The sequence below is a fragment of the Rhopalosiphum padi genome, chromosome 2 (genome assembly GCF_020882245.1).
Source record: "Rhopalosiphum padi isolate XX-2018 chromosome 2, ASM2088224v1, whole genome shotgun sequence".
Classification (NCBI taxonomy): Eukaryota; Metazoa; Arthropoda; class Insecta; order Hemiptera; family Aphididae; genus Rhopalosiphum; species Rhopalosiphum padi.
The window spans coordinates 55,801,669-55,815,274 of NC_083598.1; the positions used below are offsets into that span (position 1 = coordinate 55,801,669).

Below are 13,606 nucleotides of genomic sequence, written 5' to 3' on the forward strand. Positions count from 1 at the left end.
TATAATTATATGCGATATTATTTTTGATGAATATTTTTTTTAAATAAAAGTACATAAAACAATTTTAACGGCAAAATAAATTTGATTTTAAGTATTAATATTTTAACAATTATTAATAATTTTTAAATGAATCATAAATATTCAATTATATATTATATTGATTGATATCAACTATTGATGTCAATAATGCTACACATATGTCATCTTTTGTAAATTTTTATTTCTGTAGTCATGGTAATAATTTCATACATTCATTACAATTCTTAGTTTTAATTAACATTTAGAACTAATAAAATCAATTGATGTAGTACGTTTTATATAGTAGTACGTTGGGTACTACTATTTGCACTGAAACAACCTATAGGAATAGAACGTCAAAAATTAATTATTAATACAACGCATTTAACGTTGATTAAAATTAAATTAAATTGTAGACTGGTAGTGAACGTTGGGACTATACCAAGTTTCTTTAGAAGGTGAATTTTATTGATGAATAAATTATATCCCTTTTTAGCCTTTAGTTTAGAGTTGTTCTAAGAGATACAACTTCTTAAATTCAATTAATTTATAAACAAACAGTATAAAGTTAAGTAAAAAGTAGTGACTTTTTTCAACGGTGATATTACATAAAAAATAGTTACCAATTGTAACAAAAAAAATTGGGTGTATTATAATATTATATAAACTGAAACAAATCTATATTTATATAATTTTATTTTTTACTGAATAGTTCTAATTAATTTCATTTTTTGTTCATAGGTTTCTTTAAAAGTCAAGAATTAATTACTTAATCAACGTTAAACATACCTAATACCTATGTAATAATATCTTAAAACATTTGTTATTTGGAACTCATCAAAGTTTAGTATCATGTGCAAACTTCATTAGACAATAATAAACTAAAACGTAAAATTTAGTAGGTAATATAAAATTTAAAAGATATAGATTAAATATGATATCCGATGTTGAGTGTAGTCAGTTATATAATATATTATGAAAAAGGATAAACTATATGATAATAATTTTTAAATATATATTTTTCTTAAGAAATGAAAAAGTGCATATGAATTAAAAAAAAACTGAAATAAATCTAAAGGATCAAATGAAAAAAAATAATTAATGTGAATTGCATTTCATGAGTAAACAGCTAAATCGTTAGTTGTATCTGTGTGATAATATTGTAAGACAGTGTACATAATATTAATTACAGTATTAAACCATATAAATATATATTATACATAGAAGTATGGCACTGTATATATAACACAAAAGACCAAATACCTACACAATAATATTAATAAAAATATATAAATATACCCATTACCCATTAATAATGTATCATATACGTCTACATGGTCATTCAAATTGTCCGTTAAAAAAAATGATGAGGATATCATTAAAAGCTAATGTAATCCTCTGTTACATTTTTTTTAATACAGTTTAATGGATCTTATACATAATAAATTATAAATAAAACACTTGTTAGTAAAATGTATAAAAAATAAAAACGTATCACTTCATGAAAATGTAAGCTGTATCTAAAAGTATCTAAGTAGATAATTTATTATTATACATTTATATAAATCACTCACAAACCACAGTAGCTACAGATGCTATTGTTAATATAAAAAACTTATAATCGTTCGTGGTAATTTGCCTTTAATAGTCATACAATATAAGATTGCGGCATAAAAACAACGCAAAATGGCCGTTTTTGAAAAACAAAAGAAATCATATAAAACTCCGGAAAATGTACTATACCTATTATTTAGAATAAACGAAAAAAAATATAACAACATCACGTATACTATAAATAGTATTATACGTGTATATAGTTACAGTGCGTTTTCTTTTAAAGAAGAAATTAAATATTACTGTCCGGTGACCTCGGATTGCAATTTTAGGAGTTTTAGTGAAGAATTAGGGAATAGTATCTTTTCACAAAAATGTAATGTAAACCTTTTTCATTTTGCGTATGCGTAATACAATTTGCAAATTGTTTTTACAGCATTAAGTATTATTAACATAAAAATTAAATAGATGACCGTACTTTTTTAAATAATTTTGATCTTTCAAGTTATAAGTATGGTAATTGATGGTTCTGCATAAAACCAAAATTTCTTAACATAACATTTAAATTAGTGTCTTGATTGACACGCACTTATTTAAACCTAATACCTATCATTGCACCATAAATAAATAAATAGCATCGTATTTTGTCGTGAGATAATAATATCCCTATAATACGTATAATAAACTATGCACACCTATCTAGATAAACTGCAAAGCGTCGTATACATTATATAGGTATGATATGATAATATAATATAACCATATAATATGATGATAACATCGGGATTGTCGATTAGTTTTCAGTGATCTTTTAAAAACTAAAATATCGCTCGGAGGATTTTAACCGTTCAAAATTGCTATCGTTATTATTGATTTTTTTAAATTTCAAGCTTAACCCATCCCATCAAATCTTCTTGTCGGTTTCCGAGTAATTTTGATGGAGGGATAGCGGATAGCGTCGAAATACCGTTGCATCCAACAGTGCTTATCGACACAGTTCTTGTATACAGCTCTTCCACTGCTATTACACTGTACCGAGAAATGAGGTCTCCCAATACTCGACTTCTTCTCCGTATAACAATATTATACATATATATATTATTATTATTATTATTATTATCGTATAGGCGTATATACACGCGTAACTCCTGTCGGGTCGACGTTGACGAATTGCATCACATCGGTTTTTCGGCGTGTCGTGCGTGAATGCAATGCACGTGGAACACGCCTCCAATAAGTAAATAGTGCACAACGTCATCTCACACCCACCCATCGCGACCCTCTCGAACACTACTCCAAACGCACCTACCGTACAGTTACTATTATACGTAAAAATGCTCCGTCATCGTGTCGCGATCGCTCTGGTTCGGGTAAAACTTTTGCGTCTAAAATATTACGATGCGTGTGCACGGGTTATGTTATACATATTTTTTATGGGTGAACGGCTCATTTGTAAGACGACTGTTTTATTATTTTTTTCACATTAATTTTGAGTCTATCTATCCGCACGACTGCTATAATGATGCAAAGTATGCTTACCGGCTTTTTTTTATTCAATAATAGATACAATTACAGTAGAACCTCGATAACTCGAATCGGCTAGGGGCGAAAATAAAATTCCAGTTATCAACAATTTGACTTATAGACGATCAAGTTATCATAAATTGAAATGTAGGGGCCATGGAATTCTTTTGAGTTATCGAAAATTCAACTTATAGAGATTCGAGTTATCAAGGTTCCACTGTATTAGGTATTCAAAATTTGATTTTAGGAATTTTTAAATATATCTAGTGACCATATTTTTCTATTTTCTTGAGATTTTTTGTAGTAGATTATTTTTTCATACAGGTATATACATCCGTTTTTCAAATGATAACTTATTCCTTATTTTTTGTATTGTGACTTATTTAACAGACAATTTTGACGTATCAAAATCAAAATTCGAACTAATAGTTTTTGAGCAGCTAGGTTCATTTGGTATTTTGGAAGGTATTAAAACTATTATAAAATGTAAAATGTTTGTAATTAATATTAAGATTCAATATTAAATCTAATTTATATTTTCTATAACAATTTTTAAGAACTATTATCCTTAGTACGTATATACATTTTAATAATTGAAAAACTATTCGTTTAAATTTTTATTAGGTACAACAAAATTTTCAGAAAATTTATCTGCTAATAAATTTACTGTAGAAAAGTGGAAAGAGTTTCATAAGAAAAAATAAAAAGTTGAATCACCACGACAGTGCACTCCTTAATAACAGTATGAAAAATCTAAATATTTTTAAAGCGTAAAATTTAATTAATACTCTTAAAAACGTCAAAAATCGAATTTTGAATACATTCATTGTTATAGGAAAAAATGGGTGTAAGCATGCTTGGTGAATCACTATGTATAAAATGCAATAGTCATGTACTGCTCGAAATTCAATGCTAGATAATGGATTTTTCATTTTTACATTTCATCAGTGCGTTTTATTAATTAAAAAAAAAAATTCATATCATTGAGAACCTACTAAAATAAATGCTAAAACAAAATCAAAACTTTTTTATAATATGTGCACATACTTAATAAGTTATAATACTGGTGTAGTACCTACACACGATAAAATGTTAATTAATTTACATTGGTATAAGTTTATACTATAGTATCACTAGATACTAACTTTACCCGATATAAACACATTACAACTTCTTATTGTAATACTTTGTGTAACAAATTGTTGCTTGTTACAAAAGAAAAAACGTTTGAAGTTTACGATAAAACTCTTAAATTCAATTTCTTATCGACGATAATAATTCATTGTACATGCTTCTCAATTAATTAGTTAAAATAATGTAACAAAATCTCAAGAACAATAATAGTTTGTAGTTTCTATTTACATAATATTACTTAAATTAGCTTTGAGTCTGAAATGAGATTTAACTGATGATTGATTTTAATGTGAAATATTACTGAATGTTCAAATTACATGGTAAGCTGTAAGCACATTATATTAACACACTATAATTGCTAGCTTAAATATTAAATTAGAAGATTTTAATTACCGAATTTTAATATAGCAATATGTTGTATTAGACTTTCATAATTGGAAACTATGATGACGTACTTACTAAATAATTTAATATGTGACTAAAAACACAAAATACTATAATATTACAGATATTATAATAATGAATCAGATTATTAGATTAAGCATCTATAATGTAGTAATATGTCATACATTAATTTAGAATGAAATGCATATAAAAATTATGGATTTAAATACAGAGGTAAACATAATCTATCTACGAACATGGAATAATTAATGTTATTTTCACATTGTATAATAAAACTACTCTAAATTTCATAAAAATTTAGAAATACTCTACCGGAATTTTTATTATCCTTACTATGACAATTTTAACTGAATCTCATAATATGTATGATGAAAATAAATTGTACAATTGATTTAAAATTTAAATAGTATTTATATGACCACACGGCGTTTTGGATAGACTATTAGTTATACATACTCAACGATATCGTTTATATTGTAGCTTATATATTTTATTCTAATATAATATTATGATCACTTTTTATATATTTAAATTATATCAAATAGACAAAAACTACTGTTTAAAATATAATAAAACGTACGCCACATTAATTTAATAAAAATAATCATTTTCAATTTCCAGACTGAAATATGAAGGTAGCGGTGGCGCTTGGTGTCCGAAGGGTATGATATCGAACGATGGTCGACAGTATTTGGAGGTGAATCTGCAGGGTTTGCACGCGGTTACAGCCATCAAAAGCCAAGGTCGATACGGCAATGGGTCCGGCAAAGAGTTCGTCGAAGAAATTATGATAGACTATTGGCGGCCAGGTTCCAATAAGTGGACGCGGTGGAGAGGCAGAGACGGTAAACAGGCAAGTGCATCCATTGCTGTTTTACGTACTTTAATAGAAATATTATTATTATTATTATTACTATATATATATCTGCAGAAATAACGACAGACATGACGTATAAATCGTTTATAATGTGACATGATGCAATAGTAATACGTTTACTGTACGTCGTATATATTGAATTGGTACAAAAGTATCGTATTCAATTTACTCGAATTCTCTGGATACAATAATACATAATATAATTTAAAAAAAGGAAATGTATTAGGGCTTTTCGATTTGTGACGGTCCTTATAATAAAATGCACGAAATACCGCGTATATGTATATGTCAACAAGATACTATAAGATATAAACGCGAGACATGTGATGGGCTGAAATCATCTTAGGAAATAACACATTGTTTGCTCTATAAAACTGCATGAATAGATATCTCGTCGAACTATACTATAATATAACGAAATATTATTCAACTTTTCCATTTCAAGGACAGGTTAAAGTTACTTTTCCATCAATTTATGTTTATTTTGCATATACAAAAAAAAGTATTATAGTTTTTTTTAAATAAATTGCTTTTATTATCTATTATTATAGTGTTTGGTGCAATATTGTATTGAGCAAGTTTATAAATTCGCAACAGAAATATAAATACTATAAAATAATCAGTAAATAATTCAAGTGAAATACTTTATTAATCAACATTTTATGTTATTTTATAATTGTAGTATTACTATTGTTTAGTATACAATTTGAAAATTTCGTAGCTTTAAAATGTAGATAATTTATAATGATAAATTGACCATATATAATTTATAATAAATGAAATAAAAACACCACACGATGATATGACATACTGACGATGATTGAACGGCAAGGACTGAAAATCGACCGTCAGCCATCATAATATTTTTTACTACGGTGGTACATCCTAGAGGTTATAGGCATAGGATATTGTCAACGATATAAAAATTTAATAGAAAAATATGATATTTTCGATATTAAAGAGCTGCAGTGTTGGTATAATATTGTATTATTGTATTCTCAAACCATTTTTGACCGATTATATCAATATGGAAGAAGAAAGATATTCCATAATGTTCTATTTTTGAGTGTTATACAGTGATTGAGACCGATTAATATATTCATTTAACTATAATAAATAGAACAATTTCAAGAATAAAATGCATTAAAAAATATAGATTATCATAAAATATTTGAAAAGATACCTCGTTTATTTATGTATTACATGGTATAATAATGTAAACTATGATATGTATAAATAAAAATATATTTTGAGAATATGTTGTATATTGTAAATTATTGATTTTCAAAGTACATCTATAAAAACGCACTTAATAATTAAAAAAAAAAAAAACACTAAATATATTAGACGTGTATTTATTATTTCTAAAATGTAAACACTAATTTATTTTTATTTTTTGTTACTGCCAAGTCTTACTGTCAACAACATCGCATTACTATAATAAACGTTACAACATTCGTGACTTCGTGCACGTATAAGAGGTTATTACAAATTGTTTATAAGTTAAAATAAAACATCAATAATATCAATTGAGTACTTAAACAGGTACACCGAAGAAGCTTAAAGCAAAGTTAAACAAATTACATAGAATAAATTATCAAGACAATATTGTGTGTCTGCGATTTAAGAGGACAGAAAATAATATGAATCGTACATACCACGACGATGTGTCAGTATCAGTGGCATGCACCGCCATTAGGGAATGAGATTATAACATTTTTGTCTCCGTGTATTCAAGTGTGTGTTTCCGGAATCAAATAATATTATTGTTTCGCCGATGATTTTGAAATCGAACAGTGTACCTACCGTTTTTCTTAAGTACTTCGAGTACAACACCATACGTTATTAAACCATATAGTTGGTTAATGGTTTAATATGGCCTAAATATAACTGAGAAATTAAATCATTTATTTGATTCGAGAAATTATAGTAGTAATAAAAATGACGCGATAATTGTTCGTTCCTTTGTCGTAGACTATAATCTTACATATTGCGATGTGTACATAGTTGTGATGCATGGATGCATCGTATAATAATATTATAATAATTTATTAATATAGTTTTGAATCAAATTATGTGACGTTATGAGAAATTTAAATGATTTCATGGTCACTATACGGTCTATATACGAGACGTGATGGCTAGTTAATTATTTTCCATCCTATACATGATATCGACTATGGTTTGATATAAGTTATACTAGTTTTGCATATGATTTCTAACGGAAGAAATCCTTAAAACGCCAGTTCCAGACACTCCGCAGTCTCCGTATGTCGGGAACGCAAATTGTTTTCTACCGTTTTCTCCGTTTTAATAATAAATTAATAACTGTTGTGTGACTGCCTCGTGACACCGGCTAACACGGCAAAACATAATATTATACAATATCCGTCCCGTAATGGAACGACCTAGTCAAGCCGCACATGTCTGCTGTATTATATTTTAATAGCTCAGCGTATACATAATCAGTTTCCAATTTCAAATGACTACACTCATAATGTATATTAATATTGACTTTTGCCGTCCATTATAACGTAATTGCATTGTAATATATTATTACTATGCGCGTGGTGTTGTCCCATTCGCGGGGTTGACGTTTGGGCATGCACGCGCGTAGTGCGTATACCTATTATGTAAAATGATCGATATATATATATATTAGATTTTCATTGATTTAAATACTGCACGTACGCACACGAGTCAAATTGAACGAAAACGATTGCAATATACTGTATTTACACAATTATTTGATAGCACCACGACGACGACGACGGTTGAAGCGAAATAAATAGTTTTTTTTCACCCCATGCTGTAAGGCAAGTGAATTGTCTACTCGTTTTCCAAGCAGTCTGCACTATGCAGGAATCATTGCAACAAAATTTCGATCAGTTTTTTTGTATTTTAGTAAGTTTTAAGTAGAATTTTGATTCATAACCTAAGTCATTTACATATTTATTATTTGTACTTATATAAAATATTAAAATATATATACTTAAACATATTTTGAAAATTAATAATATAACAAAATATATTTAATTGATATTTAAACCTAAAATGTATAACCAACAAAATATATAGTTCTATAATAATAGCCAATTTTGTTGTAGAGCTTGTATACACAAAAAAAATTACGTTTGAACAATATTTACTTGAAAAAAAAAACCAGTCATAAAAACATTGAATTCGTTAAGCGATTTCGTTGAAAACTTTATGTTATTTATTATTTACCTACATAAGACATCAGATCGCGCGTGTGCGTCGTATTGTAAAAATTTGTTCAAAATATATTTATTCACTGGGATGTGGAAACAACATTTCTGTTTGTGGTGAAAGTATTTGAAATTGAATTTTGACTATTTCCAAATCCCGTATTCGATTAAGTTTTTGGGGATAATCCTAAAAACTTGTAGAAGGAAAAGAGTCAAGCCCTCCATATAGCAACAGCGCCGTGTGCAGTCATCACGTATTGACATCAAAGTGGTTCTGACCTATATGCTATACGACTTAAGTGCATTCATATATATATATATATATAATATATGTGTGTGTGTGTATGTGTAAACTATATTCTTGATGTGAGATCATAAAAGAAAAGAGCACGTCTTATCCGTTTGCTACTTCGACAACGCGAATATCGCATATACACACATTTTATGTATATACTCACGGTTTTGATTTTAAAAGCAGCTTTATAAGCCGGTTGTTGATGAAAAACATGTTTATTTGTATATTTTTGGAAAACTATAATATTCGTTAGTGGTACTAGTAGTCATAGTAAATCTTTGTCGTAATGAGAATTAGTGCATAAATGCGTAATTAATTAGATAGGTATATAGACATTATAAACACGCGGACGTGTTCCTATATAAAATGTGTATACAATAATGGTGTGTACGTGGAATGTGGATACATTAATATAATTTTTTTCATTCCAACGCTAGTATTATCTAACACGATAAATAATTTAAAGATACAAAACGACCACTACCTATTTAATTTATCTGTGATATCTTGATTTCTAAAGAACATTTGATATATTATTTAATTAATTTTCAATTTCTCAGTTACTTTGTACAAAATTATACCGTAGACAAGTTTAGTATTGTTACTAAATTTTTGTTTGGCTCTACTAGAAAAATCAAAAATAGTACGTAAATAGAGGATGGGGGGGGGCTAAGCATAGATTTTTATTTAGATAAAAATGTAAGTAGTACCTACGTCGAAAGCATGCAGGTTTTTCTTTGGTTATATTGTGCCTTGTATAGATTCTGATTAAAACTCGATTTAACAGTTTTCAAAATGATTGTTGATTACGAATATATTTTTTACCACTTTTTCACTGCATATTTTTATGTAAGTATTTGAAAACTAAAGAAACACATTAGATACCTATATAGGTACCGCTTTAGTCTTTAATAGCAATTTTCAATCTAAAAATGTATTACAGAAGTACCAACAAACACGTTTTAAGCGTTTACCACAGTTATATTACTAGTTAGTAGGTAGTGGATACCTATCTATTCATCAAATTTCAAAATGAGAAAAAATAAAATTTACTGTAGTTCACAGGTAGAATAAGTAGGTACTTTCTAAATAAATTAAATACAATATACCTACTACTACATTGTGTAACTTAAAGGTAGGTGGCTTAGTAGTTAATACGTTGTATATACATCAAATACATTTGTTCGTAATCATGTATTATTGTAAGTACAAGACACAAGTGTATAATCGTAGGTATTAAAAATTATTACATATTATTTACAACTAACATAGATAGGTATTACCTGGTGATTATTTGAAAGACTCATTATTCGTTGGTAACATTCATGTGGCTTGGTGGTCTAGGGGTATGATTTTCGCTTAGGGTGCGAGAGGTCCCGGGTTCAAATCCCGGCCAAGCCCGAATAAATTTTTTTCAATTTTTTACTTATTTTTCCTTTTTCTAACATTTTATAAGTCGGATCAAATTTATTTTTTTTTTTTTTAATTCTAACATTAATTTACAAATAACGAAAATCATAAATTCATTAACTGTTAATATATTTTTTATTCATATTTACAAAAATAAATATATAGGTACTTATATTTATATTTTGTATTTAATAAAAATAATTAACTAAAAGAAATAGATTACAATAAAAAAAAAATTGTATGACAACTGGAAACAATTTTATTCTCTATTATCAGTACTATCGTAATAATACAATTTAAAATAATATAATTTAGGTACTGCTTCCATTAGAGTTGAATAAAAAGAAAGTAAGCGACCGCATCCTTGGCAATGTGTATAAATTGTGTACATATACATATAATCATAATTCATATATAATAAAATTATAATACGCTAATGTTGAATGTTAAATGTGCTTTTATAATTTTTAGTTTTGATAAAATAAAAATATAAATACAAATATATTTACTGTATTTTTAAACACAAAAAAATCAAAAACATATATTATAGGTTTTGTACTTCATTTTAAATATAATTATACACAAATTCAATTTTATTTTATCAAACTGCAGAGTATAATATTATGCACCATTATTGTATGTTAGCATTATTAATCTTAAGGTTTAAGTGTTTAACGAATTCACGAACAACCAAATAATTATTTGATATACCTATTATAGTTACTTTGTTACTTCAGAGTTTCAGACGTCATTATATTGTGTACTTGTGTGTTGTGTGTATTATCATTTTTACGTGACCTGGATCAAGATTCAATAACAATCGTAATCTTTATACGACATTTTCAGTTAATGGTTAAACTGTTAAAGCAATTTAATATAATGTCTTTAACGGTATGAATTTTTACCGTGAGCTATCACTAGTTTAAAAACAATTTAATAAAGCCTTTATTTTTTTTTCTATTCTAAAACATTTGGTATGCAGAACAAATTTAGAGGAATTTGTCCTCGCTGTAAAAAAAAATATAGTCTCGGGCGTTTGATACTCGATTAAATAAACACAGAGTAGGTAAAAATCTATCGTTTTATCAAAAATATTTTTTAAGTTTATACTTATCTCAGGAATTATAAAATAATAGACAAAATGTAATTACCATTGACCGTATACAATAAATTATTATTATAATTATTAATTAAGAATATAAGTAATATTTTAAACATTCATTATTATTCATTGTTCTATATATTATTGTTTATAATTTATAAAATGACAAGGTTTTCGATTTTACATTTATTTGATTATTTATTTTTCGATATAATACGATGGAAATATTCCACTAAAACGTTCTCTGATCTCTCCAAAGGAACTGAATTAAATAATAATAATAAGCAACGCTTCGACATTGTAATATATAATAATATTATGGAAGCAGAATTTTCCGATTTAAACCATGTACACTACTTCGTTGTTTTTTACGCAGTTCATAAACTAATGAACTACTAAAACTACAATTCATTTCAATTATTATTGAAATATGTATCAAAATATTAGAAATATAATAAGGATTACAATTTTAACAATGAAAACTGAAGTGGGGCTATGAAGCAAAATGTGTCAAGTTTTTTAAGTTTTAAATATGAATAATTTCCTACTACTGCTTCTAGTGTTTCTAGTGTTTCTACTATTCTCTTAAACGTGTATTGTGTAATCGAAAATTCTGTACATTCCGTATATTCTTACTATAATATGGTACATCCACAACATCTCCCACCACAGTTCGCATAGCCGCATGGGTGGGGATGCGAGTGCAAACGATGTCGGCTGACTCGGTTAGTTAGTCTGTTGTGCACTCGTGAGTCGTGCTGTTACACGTAATCACTTTATTGTTTATACTTTTATAGATGCCTATATAAATGTAACAGTAAACATCAACTTGTTTTTTTAATACGGTGTGTATTGGAAAATAGAAATTAAATTAAAAATAAACGATATCACATTATCACAACAAAAACTCTCCTCGTTGTTCTGTGTAAAAGAAGACTAAGAAACCAAAATATTTTAGTATTATAAATTTGTGATAATATACAGATGATTCAACAAGCCTGATCACCTCATTTTTTCTAAAATAACGCAGTTATTCAAAATCTTATTTTTAAATTTTTAAATATAAAAAGACCATATTTTAAATTCTTGAGATTTCTCGTACTATACTTAGGCCTCGAGGAGTGTCCAGTGAAACTTCTATTTTTAAATAACAATCACCTTATTAAATAGTAACTATTTATTAAATCATTTTTTCTGAAAATTGTTTAAAATTCTTACGTGTCAAAATCAAAATTCGAATAAGTATAATAGGTATTTTTTAAGCTATTTAATTTTGTGTACCTAATTAGAATTAATAATAGATCCATGATAATGACGATAATGTGTTTGGAATATTTAGATTATATGAGAGCTATATAGTATCTTGAAAATATTATTAATTTATATTAATTTTTTTAGTAACTTATAACTACTAGCTATATTTAAAATGTTGAAAAATCATAATCTGACATGTTTAAATGAAAAAATGAAGGTGAGCATGTTTAGTGGATCGCCGTATATTTTATTTTACTATACATAAACCAAAAATATTATTTAAAATATTATTTACTTGAATATAGAACTTTTTCGCTCTACAATTTAAAAATGTTTAATAGTATGTTATAGGTGACTTTATAGGTGTTAAAACTTCACAATTAAATAAGTCTGTAAAAATGTTCTTGCTTAGTATATAATTATAGTATTGAATACTTAATATTAAATTCGGTTTACTTAGTGCAACACAATATATTACAATCGTATTATTGAATTATTCGTATTAGTTATAATGTTAAAATATTATTTATACACAAAACCATGCATGGATTGCTTTTTGTGTATCTTTTATCGTTTTACAGGCTGCAAATTGCAATACCTACTGCATGTCATATAGTTAAAATACTGAGAGTTTACCAACTTTAACTGTCTCTGTCTCTCTGTCTCTCTCTGTCTATCTCTGTCTATATATATCAGTGGTTTTCAAACTGGGTGCCGCGGTACACTGGCGTGCCGCGAGTATCCACTAAGTGTGCCGCGATTTTTCCATAAATTACCGATTGCATTGAATTTTGATATAAAAGATGCGGGTATGTGTCAACTAT

The 13,606-nt window shown here is 27.2% G+C and overlaps 1 protein-coding gene and 1 non-coding gene across 2 annotated transcripts in view; both read left to right on the forward strand.

Moving 5' to 3' along the window:
• The window catches only part of LOC132919685 (discoidin domain-containing receptor 2-like), a 251,170-nt gene that overhangs the window by 129,350 nt on the left and 108,214 nt on the right, over positions 1-13,606 (forward strand). Inside the window, exon 4 of the mRNA XM_060981460.1 lies at positions 5,257-5,488. Within this exon, the coding sequence (XP_060837443.1) occupies positions 5,257-5,488 (232 nt within the window). The remainder of the gene's footprint in view (positions 1-5,256; positions 5,489-13,606) is intronic.
• On the forward strand, positions 10,346-10,417 carry Trnap-agg (transfer RNA proline (anticodon AGG)). Its single transcript has one exon. It is a non-coding gene; the product is annotated as a tRNA-Pro (tRNA).